Source organism: Aulonocara stuartgranti, assembly GCF_965226115.1.
Source record: "Aulonocara stuartgranti genome assembly, chromosome: 10".
Classification (NCBI taxonomy): domain Eukaryota; kingdom Metazoa; phylum Chordata; class Actinopteri; order Cichliformes; family Cichlidae; genus Aulonocara; species Aulonocara stuartgranti.
Genome location: NC_138946.1, coordinates 15262532 through 15276426, shown reverse-complemented (window position 1 = coordinate 15276426; position 13895 = coordinate 15262532). Strand labels below are relative to the sequence as shown.

The following is a 13895-nucleotide window of genomic DNA, read 5'->3' as shown; positions in this document are numbered from 1 at the left end:
ATTGGTTCACCTTTCTCCTGCAGGTACATTGGCCCCCAAAACTGGCATCCAAGCCACTGGACTTAAGGTGCTGATTATCTTACTGGTGAGTGATAAATGAACTGAAAGAAATTAATAATTTAAAAACTGCTTTTTGCATTTATTTGACTATTATTTTTCTAATGTTAACATTTTTGATGATCTGAAACATGTTAGTGTCAATTAAACAAAACAAAGAACATGATACAATCTAGTAAGAGTGGTCAGTTGCCTGGATCCAGCCACTCTTACTAGATTGTATCATGTCATCTCTACAAGAACAAATTAAGTTGCTGAATTTCATGCAGATGCTACATGATTTAATTATGTTCACCATAGAAACATGGAATTATTTAGTTCAAGTTACAAGTTTGGATCTTGTGCATGTAGCAACCACCCAATTTCATTTTTTTGAGTGTAGGAATAACTTAAATATAATTCTTTTTTTCTTGTTTATTTTTTGTTCCCAGGAGCTTTGGGATTGGTGCAGTCGACGTGCTATAATGCCTACCAGCAGCTGCAACTCTACTGAAGAGTGCTGTGTCACATATGCCAAGTGTGTCTCATGTGGCACATGTGACACAGAGACATTGGGCAGTTTTTTGGGCCATAATCGTAAATTGTTTATATATAATATATGGCCATATGAAATACATACCAATACATTCTTGCTTCTCAGTAAATCTGTTTGTCTAGTGATAATAGGTGGGAAACCACGTGGAAGTGGTTTTCTCCTGTATGATAATTTTGTCCTTACAAACGCTCATGTTATTAAATCTGCTTATAATTTTAAGACTGATCAGCTTACTAATAACATCACTGTTACTTTTTCATATGAAATTCAAGAATCTATGTGTGATTGTGTAGCTGTAGAAGACGTTGTTTGCTATGGTTTTGATAATAAGCGTGACTGGGCTTTGTTAAAGGTCAATGACAGTTTGCCACTGCCCAATGGTCTTTTACCACACGTTAAGTCAGTTTTTGACACTGAATGTTCTAACATCTTCATTATTGGACATCCTAATGTGGAAGTAAAACAAGTAGATGTTTGTTCAGTTGTTTGTCCTGAGAACCGCAGACAGGCTGTGGAGGAGAATTGGAGGAAAAATCCAGGTTCCAATGATGATTACGTTAATCGTGTGGTAAAAGAAATTCCAGAACTCAATGACATACTGGCATACAAATCTAAATTTCGTCAGGGCTCTTCTGGTTCTCCTGTGTTTAACGAGGAAGGTAATCTTGTTGCAATGCATTCAAGAGGATACCTTTACCGTGATGCTAAGGGTCAGCCTCAGAGCCTCATGGATTTCGGTTATCTTTTGTCTAGCATCATCAAGGACATTGAATTGCAGATGGTGTAGAACAGCGGTCCCCAACCTTTCTTTGCGCCACAGACTGGTTTAATCTCAGACAATATTTTCACAGACTCGCCTTTAAGGTGTCACAGATGAATACAACAAAATAGAATAATACAACCAAGACAAAAACTGTGGTATTTTGTAAATATAATAATAAATACGAATTCACTGTGTAATTGTGTAACTTTATTAGCAGCGTCCTCCTGAAAATGCTTTGACAACATTGAGAGTAACATCGTCCTCTCTCTTAATGCTTTCTAGGCGCTATGGTAACATGTAAATATTTCTTTCAAATTGAGACACACAACTACGAAGACCCAGGGAAAGTGAGTTAACAATAAAATCCCTGAAAACCATAAATTTCACACCCAAGCCTCAACTCTCATGGCCCAGCACCAAACGACTCACGGACGGATACTGGTCCCTGGCCCGGAGTTTGGGGACCGCTGGTGGAGAAGAAAAGTTTTTCCGTGTTTTAGTGATGTGTCGGTTGCAAACGAAACGGCTCTTAGAGCCGACTCTTTGAAGTGAACGACGCGAGCCGGCTCCTTATTGGGAGCCATGGGGTTTTTTTTATCTTCCTCTCACCCTCTCTCTCGCACATTTTTTCCGCTTCACTCTGCATGCGAGCAGTGTGCTTTGTGCTAGGGAGAGGGGGGAGGGGCGGTAGTTACACTCGCAGTAGCACAGGAACAGAGCAGGAGGGAAAGAGAGAGAAAGAGAGCCAGGGACAACAACTTCACATTAGAAAGGTATAGTAATCATCCACAACTATTTTCAGTTGCGGATGATAAAGGATTCAGAAAGCTTATTCATGCAGGCCTATGTGACAGAGAATGTGCATCTTCTTTTTGTTTTCATATTTTAATTTATATTTAATTGTGTTGTGGTTTGCAGTGTTTTGTGTTGTTTCACTTGTTTCACAGCCGGTTCTCTAAAAAGAGACGGAAATCCCATCACTACCGTGTTGACTTCTTGACTCATGTAATTTGTGAATCAAAAATACATTTATCATTGAAACCAAACTGCGTTCTGAGCTTTATTGAACAAAGCCTTTCCTGAGAGATCACCACAGCATGAACAGTCTTCATACCAACAACGATACAGAAAATCATGTGTGTGCATAGTGCTATTTATTTTGCAGTTGTAGCAAATTTTCTCACAGTCATGGAGACAACTGTTTGATAACTAAGGCTCAAAGTTGAATCGTGACCCCAGCTTATTGACGATTTGGGGCCTTTTCTGTACTAGCAAAAATAAAGAGATATGAAAACAATGAAGAAACTCATGAAACTCAGTAACTCTGTTTGTCAAGTGAGAATAAACGGGAAACCACAAGGAGGTGGTTGTAATGACTGGGCTTTGTCAAAGCTCAATGCTGATCAGACATTGCCTGATGGTCTCTTAACACACAGTGGATTCGTTTGCCACAGTGGTGGAATTTGCATTATCGAATATCCGGATGACAATCTGTTTGACTGTTTCACAGGCAACCATGGTCAAGTTGTGGAGAGGCGCAGGAGAGGTAATCAAGACTGTGTTCATCTTATTACTAACTGTTTAACAACGCAAACACTTTCTAACTTATAAGTCTTGTTTACATTGTGGCAACTCCAGCTTTCCTGTCTTTAAAGAGTATGGCAATGCTGTTGCAATGCATACAGGAGGCGATTTATACAATGAAACAAGGGGTCGAAACCAAAGTGTTATAGAGTTTGGGCATCCTTTTTCTGATATAATTGAACGCATCATTATTCAGAGGTTTGAGAGGGAAAGGTTTGGTCTCTTGAAGGAATACCTCGCCTGCAAATGCACTCGACAGCAAGACTTTTCGGTTGGTGTGAAGAAGATTGTCGAGGGCAGAAATCTCACAAAGTTTAAAAATATAGTAAAAAATTCAGTGGCTGTAGACGAGAGTTTAAAGACTTTCTTTGAATTCTTCCCTGGGAAAGAGGAGATTGAGCCCATGGATATTAACCGAGTTCACAGAAGGTTAACTGCAGAAAGAAGATAAAGTGAGAACAGTTTGACCAGTTGTGACTTTTTATAAGGTCAGGACACTTGTTCAAAAAAAGATGAAATTGTTATCGCCTTATACACACATTTTTCCTAAACAACTGCTGCATCATGTACTATAAATAATTGTAATAATAATAATAAATGTATCCTGATTCTGTGCTGTTAAAGTGCAACGTCCAGTTAAATTTGAAGAAACCAAGAGAATCTGCTCAGCTATTAAAGGGCTCAAATTGTATAGATGTGATAAATATCATGTTGAGGTTTCTCCTTTGTTTTGTGACATTTACAAAGTAAATGTTAAAACCCTCAAACAACCCTCAAATTTCAACAGGTTTAATTTTTTTACCTGTTCTACTTTTGTGTTTCAATTTAAATGCATTATTTCACATTTAAAATTAATTTAGGATGAGTATATATGGAGTGTTGATCAAAGGTTTCAAAATATGATACCTTGTCAATATTTTCAATATTATCATTTTATACTCAAAATATAGATTTTGAATGAATCTGGGTCACTTTCAGCATTTCTCAGATTTATTTTCAGTAAATATCTGACCTACACACAATGAACAGAATACTGACCCGATCAAAAGATGCAGATTTACTGTAGGCTTTGATTGTTTTATTTTTTAACTAGGGTTGTAGGATTGGCCTCCCAGACCCTGCATGTGTTGAACAAGAATTGATGGGTATTCACTGATACTGATGTTAAAAGAAAAATGAAAAAGGTCCTCTGGAACTGCAAGATAATTGACTCCTATTGACTCCTCACTCCTATTTCACCAACTCACTGAGGAGAATAAAGAGTTTTGTTGCTGAGAGGTTCCTCGTAGGCATTCAAACTCCCACAAGTCATTAACCCACAGGTATCAGTTGCTCATCAGGTCACACTGAAAGTAGTCATGTGTTTCATATTTCAGTGATGCTGATGGCTGATAATTTACACTGAAAACAACTTGGGAATTCAATTTGTATTTAGTCCCAACTTTCTGAATAAATAAAGGGTTGATACTGAAAGAACTTTTTTTTTTTCATCCTGTACTTTCACAGCCAGACCGTTTCAGTATTCATCATTCAGTCTCTCTGTTTTCATACTTAGTATCACATCCGAGCAATAACAGTATAAAATGGTGTGTCCTTATTTGAATTTTTTATGTTTTCATTTACAGAACATACAGCACATTGTGTACCGTGTTTTTTTTTTTTTTTTTTTTTTTTTTTCATTTTGTCATACCATATTTGATCTATCTCAACCGTCCTTCTCACAGATGTTTTGAAAAAAGACGAGTGGGTGAGATTTCTTGACAAACTTGTTTCAGCTCACGCTAGAATACTCCTCCTCTGTTATTGAGGAAGCCGCAGTCGACTCTGCGAGGGTAATGAAAAATACCTGTTGAAATCATCTCTCACAGACAAATTACAGCAGCTCTCAAGAACACCATTTCCTCCTTCAAGAGATCAACATGATTCATCATGTTGGCCTGTTGTAGATATATTCTGGGTTAACTCTTAACCATCACTGGCTTTTTAGGGATAATCATCATCTGTGTTCTCCCAATGTGGATTATCAGAGTTTTCATTGATGCCAACAACACCATTTCTTATGTGCTGTGGGAGGACTGCATGTTACAGAGAACTGGACACATGGAATGCAACACCTACAATTCTCTGCTGACCTTACCTCATGATCTGAAGGCTGCCAGAGTGTTCATCATCATTGCCATCACATTGAGTTGTTTGGGATTCTGCTTGGTGTGGTTGGGAGCAAGCGCACAAATTTTGTGCACATGAAAGGAAAAAGAGCAAAGTGAATTTTGTTTCTGGAATTCTCTTCATCATTGCAGCAGTTTTAGTGCTCATGCCACTAAGGTTGACAACCTACGCCATCTTCAGTCATTTCCATCGTCCTTTCCAAGCAAACTCTCAAACCTGATATCTTTCCTGGATGCATTTTGAGGAAACAAGAAACCCAAGTCAATCTAAGTGCATGTATGTCAATTTATGTTATAGCTTATATTTCATTTTTACAAAAGAATCATATTATTTTTTCTGGTAGATTATTACAAATTAGCCTATCTACATAAACTATAGACTCAGATGCTAAATAACAATGTTTTTTTAGCGATTTTAACACACACCATTTGCAGTTAATTTGGGAATTTAATTAACTTTAAGAACTTTGAGAACTTTGAGTACAGAGTTGGGTAGTTGAAAGAGTCCTTTACTTTTAGTCATGATTGTCATTTTCATATATAAAAATTCTTTATTTAACAGAGTCTCATCTGGTTACATTTACAAGCATGACCAATTGCTGGGACATAATTTGAAGCTGTTAGATGTGCCGTCACTTTGTTTTGGTTTCCTACCTTCACCAGGTACTTAATAAGTATAACAGCAACACAGCAATTGAAAAAAGGGGCCCTACAACCAAGTTCAGCATACCCAGGATAACTTTACATTTACATATAACTGAGGCCATTATGGTTCTCACTCATATTTCAAGTAGCATAGCCTGGGGACCCATACTGGATGTGTACTGTTGGGATTTATGTTTATCTGTAAGGCTCCGTATCAGTCCAAGGAAGGCTGATATGGATAACAAAAAGATCTTCTGGTCAAAATAACCACAATGTGTTAAATGATGGTTAAAGTGAAGAGGCAGAATCATTTAACACAAAGCCAGAGTGTTGAAGAACCTGAGACTGGACCAGTGGCTGCAGAGTCCATACCTATGTTTCCACTTCTACATCCCTTCTTATTTATGAACTCAACTCAACTAATGATAAAGAATGCAGAAACTACATTAAAGCGCCTCCAGGAGCTTTTTTATAGTTAAACAAAGGGAAACTGACCCATTGAGACAACTGTTGGAAGAAGAAGCAGCCCAAAGACTGGAGATGTGTCAAAAACAGGATCAACGAAATGAAAAAGAAATGGAAAAATTAACAGAAGAAATGCTGAAACATCAGGTGGCAGAGAAGAACACGGAGGCCGCCAACACAAAGGCAAGGCCTGGACAAATATTGCTAACACCCATGAATTTGAAGATAGAGATACAATAGCAGCAACAACAGCCATGCCCAGCAGCTCCAGCAACGTGGGGAACGCCTCCAAACCAGGGCATTGTGCATCATCAGCAAATATTATGGCGAGGAATCGGAACGAGAAGAAGCTCAAGGGGCCCACCAGCCTCCAACAAGTGGACAGCTGCTACAAAGAGGACACTGGAAGAGGAACTGCAAAGTGGGAAAAGAGACATACTGTTCTGTATGCGACAGCCTAAAGCACAACCACAGCGGGAGGAAGCAGTTGTAAGGAAGGAGATCCCTTCAAAACCACCAAACAAGCCCAAATCAAGTTGCAGCTCTTGCCCCTCCTGATTATTCTGAATTATTTTAGTTGAATGTTTCTGAAAAAGGTGGTGTTGTAAATGCTGTCCTTTTTCAGAAACTGCTATACACTAAAAGACAGAGGCAAGACAAAAGCAAAAAGCAAGGCAGTTAATGCAAATTCAGTACCACTCCATCAACAGAGAAGAAAGATGCATGTTGAATTTTTAAAAACTGTTTAATGAAGATGAATGCTTCTGGGAGAGACAACGACACATTTCGAACACTTCTAACTCTTTAACGTTCTTCTCTTTCCTTGTTATTGCAGCTTTAATTCAATCAATCAATCAATCAATTAAGCCTTTTATTTGTCACATTCAGATTTTTGTCTCTTCACCTTAAAACCGATCTTTTTAGTAATATTATTACTGTGTTTCTATGTAAGGAGAATTTGCCTTTGAATCTCATCCTGCAGCTTTGTCTGGACTGTCTTACACACTCCGGTACACTAGATGGCGATCTGCTGGTGCAGCAAACAGGAAACACGCAAGCATTAGACAGAAAAGGCGCGAAACTTGTCTGCGTTTGCGGCTACAGGCACTTGGTTTTCACGCTTTAGGTAAGTGTTCAAAGAAACAAAACAAAAAACACCTTAAATGGCTCATTTTCGTCAATTTATATGGACTCCTAAAGTGCGTGAACATGCACACGCTAGCAAATGGGTATGGGAAGCCTTCTCGGCACTTTTCTAAACCGTCTGGTTAAGAAATGGCGGAAAAAAACGCCATTTAATAAGTGGGAGGTCCTGCTACACAAGAGACAGGAGTGATTGAGAGGACGTTTAAAAGGGGCAACTTTCCTGAAAAAACTTTTATTTACAACCAGAATCATCTTTATTGCTTCACCTCCACGTATTGCTCGTGATAGACTACCCAATTTGACAAGTACTGCTCACCTTTATGCTTTTCACAGCAAATTGCTGTCAACATTACAGCCAGATGTCGTACTGCTGTTGGTGTCACCCGAAATCGTGCAATATATCCTGCAGAGTGTGCATGACTATGTTCCTGCATGTTTTCGTTCATCCTCTAAAACAAAAGTTTTTTTGTTGTTTTTTTCCCAGAATTGAATACTTATTGCAATACAAACACAGCATCCAATATCTAATATGCATGCCTTAGACATGAAAGTTTGAAGAAACATGCACCCGTCTCGTATTATCTGACAGATTTCACTAGTTTGACTGTAAGTGCCCTCAGCAGGGCTGTGACCTTGGCCTGAGTGTGTTTTTGCTCTTTTCTGGTTTAGGTACCGCCCTTGCTGCCAGTTGGACAGAGGAGACCCAGACAGGGCGCTCATCCTCCTTATAGTGTGTTTGGTGTGTGATTTATTACAAAAACAAAGAGCAGTAGTAATATAACTTATTACTAATAATATTTATTTTCTTAGGTGTCGCTTTAGCTCCACCATCTCTTTTTGTTTTGAAATGGACAATTTTCCCTGCTTGCCACCTTTTTTCCACTAAGACTTTTCTTAATTTAAATCTCCTGGACTTCCTGGAGTATATAACACTGGCAGATACTTGTTTCTGCATTGTCTCTGTTTATCTTGGCTTGTTTTTTTAGTAGCCCACAGTTGTATTAATTATTTTTAACTTTAATTACCTTTTTTGTTTTTAGGGTTGCATTTTAAGGAATTTTGTTTTGGATTATCTTCAGATGTTGTCACATTTAAGAATTATGTGTGATGTAATGCAGCCCAATTTTTAAAACTTCTGTAATCTACAATTGGCATATGTTATCTGCTTTTGTGTTTCTATGCACTTCCTTTGGCATTGAAGTTGATCTTAATAAATCACAGTGACATTAATGCACACAGTAAAATGTGTTGTGTAATTGATTAAAAATCACTTTTCTTCAGGTAAGAAACTGCAGTACCTGTTTGTCACATTCAACAGGAAGAATGACGAGCAGAAATAACACTCCAAGAGACAATTTTAAGGTGCTGATTTTCTCATGTAATGAAGTTTATGAAGCAGTTAAAGTTGTTATGAATGAATTTATGTACAGGGATGTTTTGATTTGTAAGGTTATGGCGTACATACAATACACTGCTCAAACTTGATAATCAACAGTGTAATACAAAATGTGTTAAACTTAACCAGACAGGGAGCATAAGTCACTGAATCAGTTTAATTTGCTTTAGTGCAATAAGGGACACTGGAATGGCAACAAGACCACCCCCAGAAAAACTGTTTTACAGGTGTTGAGTACATACCATTGCTTATATAGATGCTCCATCCTGGAGGAGCTTGACTGCCTGTGTGTCCTAAATGTCACTACAGGTATTGTCTCATGGTGCAAGCAGTAACAAGGACCATAGCAAAAATCAGAACTAGATAAAGGTTAGTCTTGAGCAATGGTCTGTGGAAAGTATTCCATTTTTGACAGTTGTCTCGTTGCCTCTCCAGTGCTCTAGTCACTGCACACAAAAACAGGTGAAATGGACTCTCAATGCTTTGTAATTATATCAGTTTACCAATAGTACCTAACTCTTATAATGGACATTATTTTCTTTTAAAAACTGTATACTACATCTGCGTTAATGTTCCTCTCTGTTACTTCAAGGAATCAACACACTCCCAGGATAAGGAAAATATTCCACCTCCTCATCTAAATACTGCTGCAAAGGTAAAGGTTTATTCATTATTTCTTTTCTGTGTTGGCAATAAAAAGAAATGGATAAAATACCCACATATTTTCAGGCAGTTTAATTGAGTTATAGGTGTACCTGTTTTTTGTTAGCTAGGAATGTTTTAATAGTGCAAAGTGACTTAAGAACATGTTAGTAATTGAATAGAATAAGATTCCCCTGTAAGAGAGACCTGATTGTTTGTTCTTCCTAGGACGAAGAGCCTCATCTGACCCATTCTTTTGAGTGGAGTTACAGGAAGAACATCTATACCCATACCTGCAATCAAGCGCAAACTATTGAGGACTGCCTGAAGAAAAGTCCAAAATTCAAAGCAGCTGCAGAAAAGCAGGATGGCAAAGAGCTTGTTATTGTAAGAAGTGGGAAAGCAATCGCTTCACACTTTCCATGCAGAGTAATTAAAAATGAACGTCTGACTCTGAAGTTTGTGAAAGCTGTGGAGAAGCCAAAGAAACCAGTTAGCGTCTCTGGTTATCCCTGCAAAAAGAGACAATCTAACAAGCTTGTGATATTTCATGTCATAGCACGAGGAGGTAAAAATGTTGTCAGAATCCTGAAAAATCCTGACCTAAGAAAAGACATGCAGGAAATTACTGTTTACGCATACGAAGGGGAAAAAGTGAAGCAAGCTCTACGAAGAGATGGTCGTTTTCTCAATACCATGTTCAAAAAGAATTGCGTGCTCTTTAACATGCGCACTGAAGTGAACACAGATGTGCAATCTGGTTGACGACCTTGATAATGAAACTTTTAAGATCAAATTGCTCGACAAGTCTGATCCACCAGAAAGTCAGCCTGGCAGTCTTGATGACGCTTACGTGCTGCAGAGTGAATCTCTGGCAGGTCGTTCTGGTGGGTATGAGGAGCTTTCACAGCAGACTAACACAGTCAAATCAGAGACCGACAATGTAGCAGAAAAGAAACCAAATCTGTGTGGAAATATTTATTTAAAACAGATGCAAAATTGTTTGTCTTCAGAATTTAAAGACTCAATCAAAAGCAGCAAAAAACAAGCTCATGACCTTAATTTCGCCCAGAATCTTTTGCGTCTGGAGTTTGGGAGCAATGGTCAGTCGTGCCGAGAAGTAAAAACAATGAGGAAACTCATGGAACTCAGTCATTCTGTTTGTCAAGTAAGAATAAATGGGAAACCACAAGGAAGCCGTTTCCTCGTGTTCAGCAGATTTGTCCTCACAAATGCCCATGTTATTAAAGATTTCTGTAATGATAACGGCCGGCTTCATGAGCGGGTCACTGTCACTTTCTCTTATGAAAGTCTGGAGCAGAACGATGGCCTGATAGATGTGGAAGAGGTTTCTGGTTATGATTACTCACCTGATGTGTCAGGGACTGACTGGGCTTTGTTAAAGCTCAGTGATGTCCAGATATTGCCTGGTGGTCTCCTAACACACTGTGGATTCATTCGTCACAGTGGTGGAATTAGCATTGTTGGACATCCAGATGGTGGAACGAAAAAGATCGAATCTTGTTTGGTTGTTTCATCTGAGAACCGGAATCAGGTTGTGGAAAGGCATTACAGTAACAATAATGAGCCTGTCCAGTTCGTTACTTGCAGGTTCTTTGAAAAAGTGGCAGTTGATCTTAAACAGCGCAAACACCTTCTGACTTATGAGTCTTGTTTGTATTTTGGGTCGTCTGGCTCTCCTGTCTTTAACGAGGACGGCGATGTTGTTGCAATGCATTCAGGAGGGTATGCCTACCCTGGTGTGATGGGTCAAAACCAGAGTGTCATAGAGTTTGGGTATCCCTTTTCTGACATCATTGAGCACATCATTATTCAAATGGTGGAGAGAGAAAAGTTTGATGTGTTGAAAGAATACCTCAGTTGCAAATGTGCTCGACAGCAAAACTTTTTGGTTGATGTGAAAAAGCTCGTTGAGAGCAGAAATCTCACAAGGTTTAAAAATGTAGTGAACAGTTCAGTGGCTGTAGATGATGAGAGTTTGAAGGCTTTCTTTGAATTCTTCTCTCGGAGAGAGCAGCCAGAGCCCATGGATATTAACTGAGTGCACAGAAGATTAACTGCAGACAGAAGATAAAGTGAGAACAGTTCGAGCAGTAAAAGCAGTTGTTATTTTTAATAAGTCAGGACACTTGTTTAAAAAAAAAAAAGACTTTTTTTTTTCAATTTACTCTTTCACATAAGGTTTTGTTAAACAACTGATGCATCATGTACTATAAATAATATTAATAATAATAATGCATGTATGATGGTTCTGTGCTTTTGAAATGCAAGTAATAACGACTTTCCAATGTTGTGTCCGGTTAAATTTGAAGAATCTAAGAGAATCTGCTCCGATGTTAAAGAGCTCAAATAATATGGATGTGATAAATATCATGTTGAGGTTTCTCATTTTGATGTGACATTTACACAGTACAGTCTCAAATAAGTCTGGTTTACATTTATACCCTTTGTACTGTTTTATATCTGTTTTTTTTTTTTCTCTGTTTTGTGCATGCTTTATTTCAAGTTTAGAAATTTTGAATCAACTATGGCTGAATATATATGGAGTGTTGATCAAAGGCTTCAAAATATCATACCTTATCAATATTTTCAATATGACCAGTTTATATCAAATAAATATGGTTTGCTGTTTAGTTGCTTTTTATGTTGTTGTTTTTTAATCATATGAGAGCCTGAATCAGGGTCACTTTCAGATTTATTTTCAGTAAATATCTGCGCTACACACAATGAACAGAATACTGACCAGATCTAAAGATGCAGGTTTATTTTGCTGTACAGGGTTTGATTTATTTATTTATTTATTTTTTAACTAATTGTAGGGTTTCCCTGAATTCTTGGTCGTTCACTGATACTCAGGTTAAAAAAAGTGCAAGACAATTTATCACTCCTATATATTCAAACTTCTGCAAGTCATTAATCCAAGACTATCAGGTCACTCTGAAAGTTATGTGTTCTGGCTGGGAACTATATGTTAGCAAGTGCTGCGAATAAATCTCACACATTGCAGCGATGCTGATAATTTAAACTGAAACAACTTATGTAGGGACTCAAATTGTATTTAATCCCAAAATTCTGAATAAATAGAGTTATTTCACAATGACTGCTTTCACAGCTGGACTATTTCAGTAGTTATCACTCAGTCTCTGTTTTCACACTTAATTTTTTACACCCTATAAAACGGTATGTTTTTATTTGAATTGTTTATTCAAAATGCATTCATTTTGTCAAGTCTTTGTTTCTGTACTCAGCTCTACATTTCATGGGTGGTTTAGTGATATTTCTTCACAAACCTGTTTCAGCTCATGCTAGAAAACTCCTCCTCTGTCATGGAGAGGAGGAGAATGTGCAACAAAAACAACTACCTGCTGAAATCGTCTTTGACAGACAAATTACTGCAACTCTCAGGAGCACCCTCCTTTCCTCCTTGAAGAGATCGACACAGCTTCATCATGTCGGCCTGTTGTAGACATGTTCTGGGTTTGCTCTTATCCATCATTGGCTTTTTAGGGACGATCTTCATCTGCGCACTGCCGTTGTGGAAAGTCTCAGCCTTCGTTGGTTCAAGCATCACCACTTCTCAGATCGACTTTGTGGGTCTGTGGGTGACGTGTGTGATGAGGAGTACAGGCAAGATGCAGTGCAAATCCTACAATTCTATACAGGACTTACCTAAAGACCTGCAGGGTGCCAGAGTGCTCATCGTTTTTGCTATCATCATCGAGTTCTGTGGGATTCTGCTTAGCGTGGTTGGGAGCAAATGCATCAACTTTGTGCCAAACAAATGGCAAAAGACCAAAGTGGTTATAGCTTCCGGAGTCTTGTTTTTTATTGCCGGTATCTTGGTGGCCCTACCAGTCAGCTCATGTTGGATCAACCTCACCAATAGTATGAATTCCAACAGCCTTTTCCTGGACGACATTCATAGAGTGGAGCCGGGAGACGTACTCTACATCGGCTGGGCCACTGCAGGACTGCTGTGTCTGGGAGGAGGCCTTCTCTGCTGCTCCTTTTCCACCAGGAATGAGACTGAATATGTGGTTGGATACTCCAGGGCTGAGTCTGTGGAAGCAAGATAAAGGTTTCACTTTCTCTTTGCCATTGAATTAGTCTGTTATTAAGTTAAGTAAAAATTATGACTGCTTAACTGACTGTAAATTTTTTGGCTTCAAAACAAACTGTAGGAACAAACACCCAGGATTTTGAATGTGTGAAGGCATACTAGTAATGCACAAAACAAGTAATTGATTTAAATTTGTTGTTTGAACTTACTTTTCCTTTTATTTGATATTGATCAATGTTTTTTTCTGTGTACAATTATATGCCAATATAATTTAAGACTGGCATTTATGAGTATATAACATCATTATGTTAGCAAGAATAATTACAATAATGTCAAACGATAAAGAAATTCTAACACTAAATCTGGTTTTGGGAGTGTTTGTGAAAGAATCTTTACAGGTTTTGTGGTAGATC

At 38.2% G+C, this 13895-nt stretch overlaps 2 protein-coding genes, 1 long non-coding RNA gene and 1 pseudogene across 4 annotated transcripts; 3 read left to right on the top strand and 1 right to left on the bottom strand.

Moving 5' to 3' along the window:
- Positions 1-521: 521 nt before the first annotated feature.
- Positions 522-3390, top strand: LOC309715462 (serine protease FAM111A-like; the record flags this gene model as incomplete). Its single annotated transcript, XM_082548615.1, has 2 exons — positions 522-1373; positions 2941-3390. The coding sequence occupies 2 exons, from the start codon at positions 522-524 to the stop codon at positions 3388-3390; spliced, it is 1302 nt and encodes a 433-aa protein (XP_082404741.1).
- Positions 3391-7253: 3863 nt separating this feature from the next.
- Positions 7254-11941, top strand: LOC309716268 (serine protease FAM111A-like; annotated as a pseudogene). Its single transcript, XR_014280698.1, has 5 exons — positions 7254-7343; positions 8033-8102; positions 8645-8725; positions 9352-9414; positions 9630-11941. The product of XR_014280698.1 is annotated as a serine protease FAM111A-like (transcript).
- Positions 11942-11992: 51 nt separating this feature from the next.
- Positions 11993-12605, bottom strand: LOC309716269. The gene is made up of 2 exons (XR_014279398.1): positions 12166-12605; positions 11993-12134 (listed from the first exon to the last, which is right to left on the bottom strand). It is a non-coding gene; the product is annotated as an uncharacterized lncRNA (long non-coding RNA).
- A 71-nt stretch (positions 12606-12676) lies between these two features.
- Positions 12677-13796, top strand: LOC309716329 (claudin-4-like). Its single transcript, XM_082550083.1, has one exon. The coding sequence runs from the start codon at positions 12872-12874 to the stop codon at positions 13496-13498; it is 627 nt and encodes a 208-aa protein (XP_082406209.1). The 5' UTR covers positions 12677-12871; the 3' UTR covers positions 13499-13796.
- The last annotated feature ends 99 nt before the right edge of the window (positions 13797-13895 follow it).

Coding starts and splice junctions, on each gene's coding strand:
- LOC309716329 (XM_082550083.1), top strand. CDS start 12,872: ATGTCGGCCTGTTGTAGACATGTTCTGGGTTTGCTCTTATCCATCATT.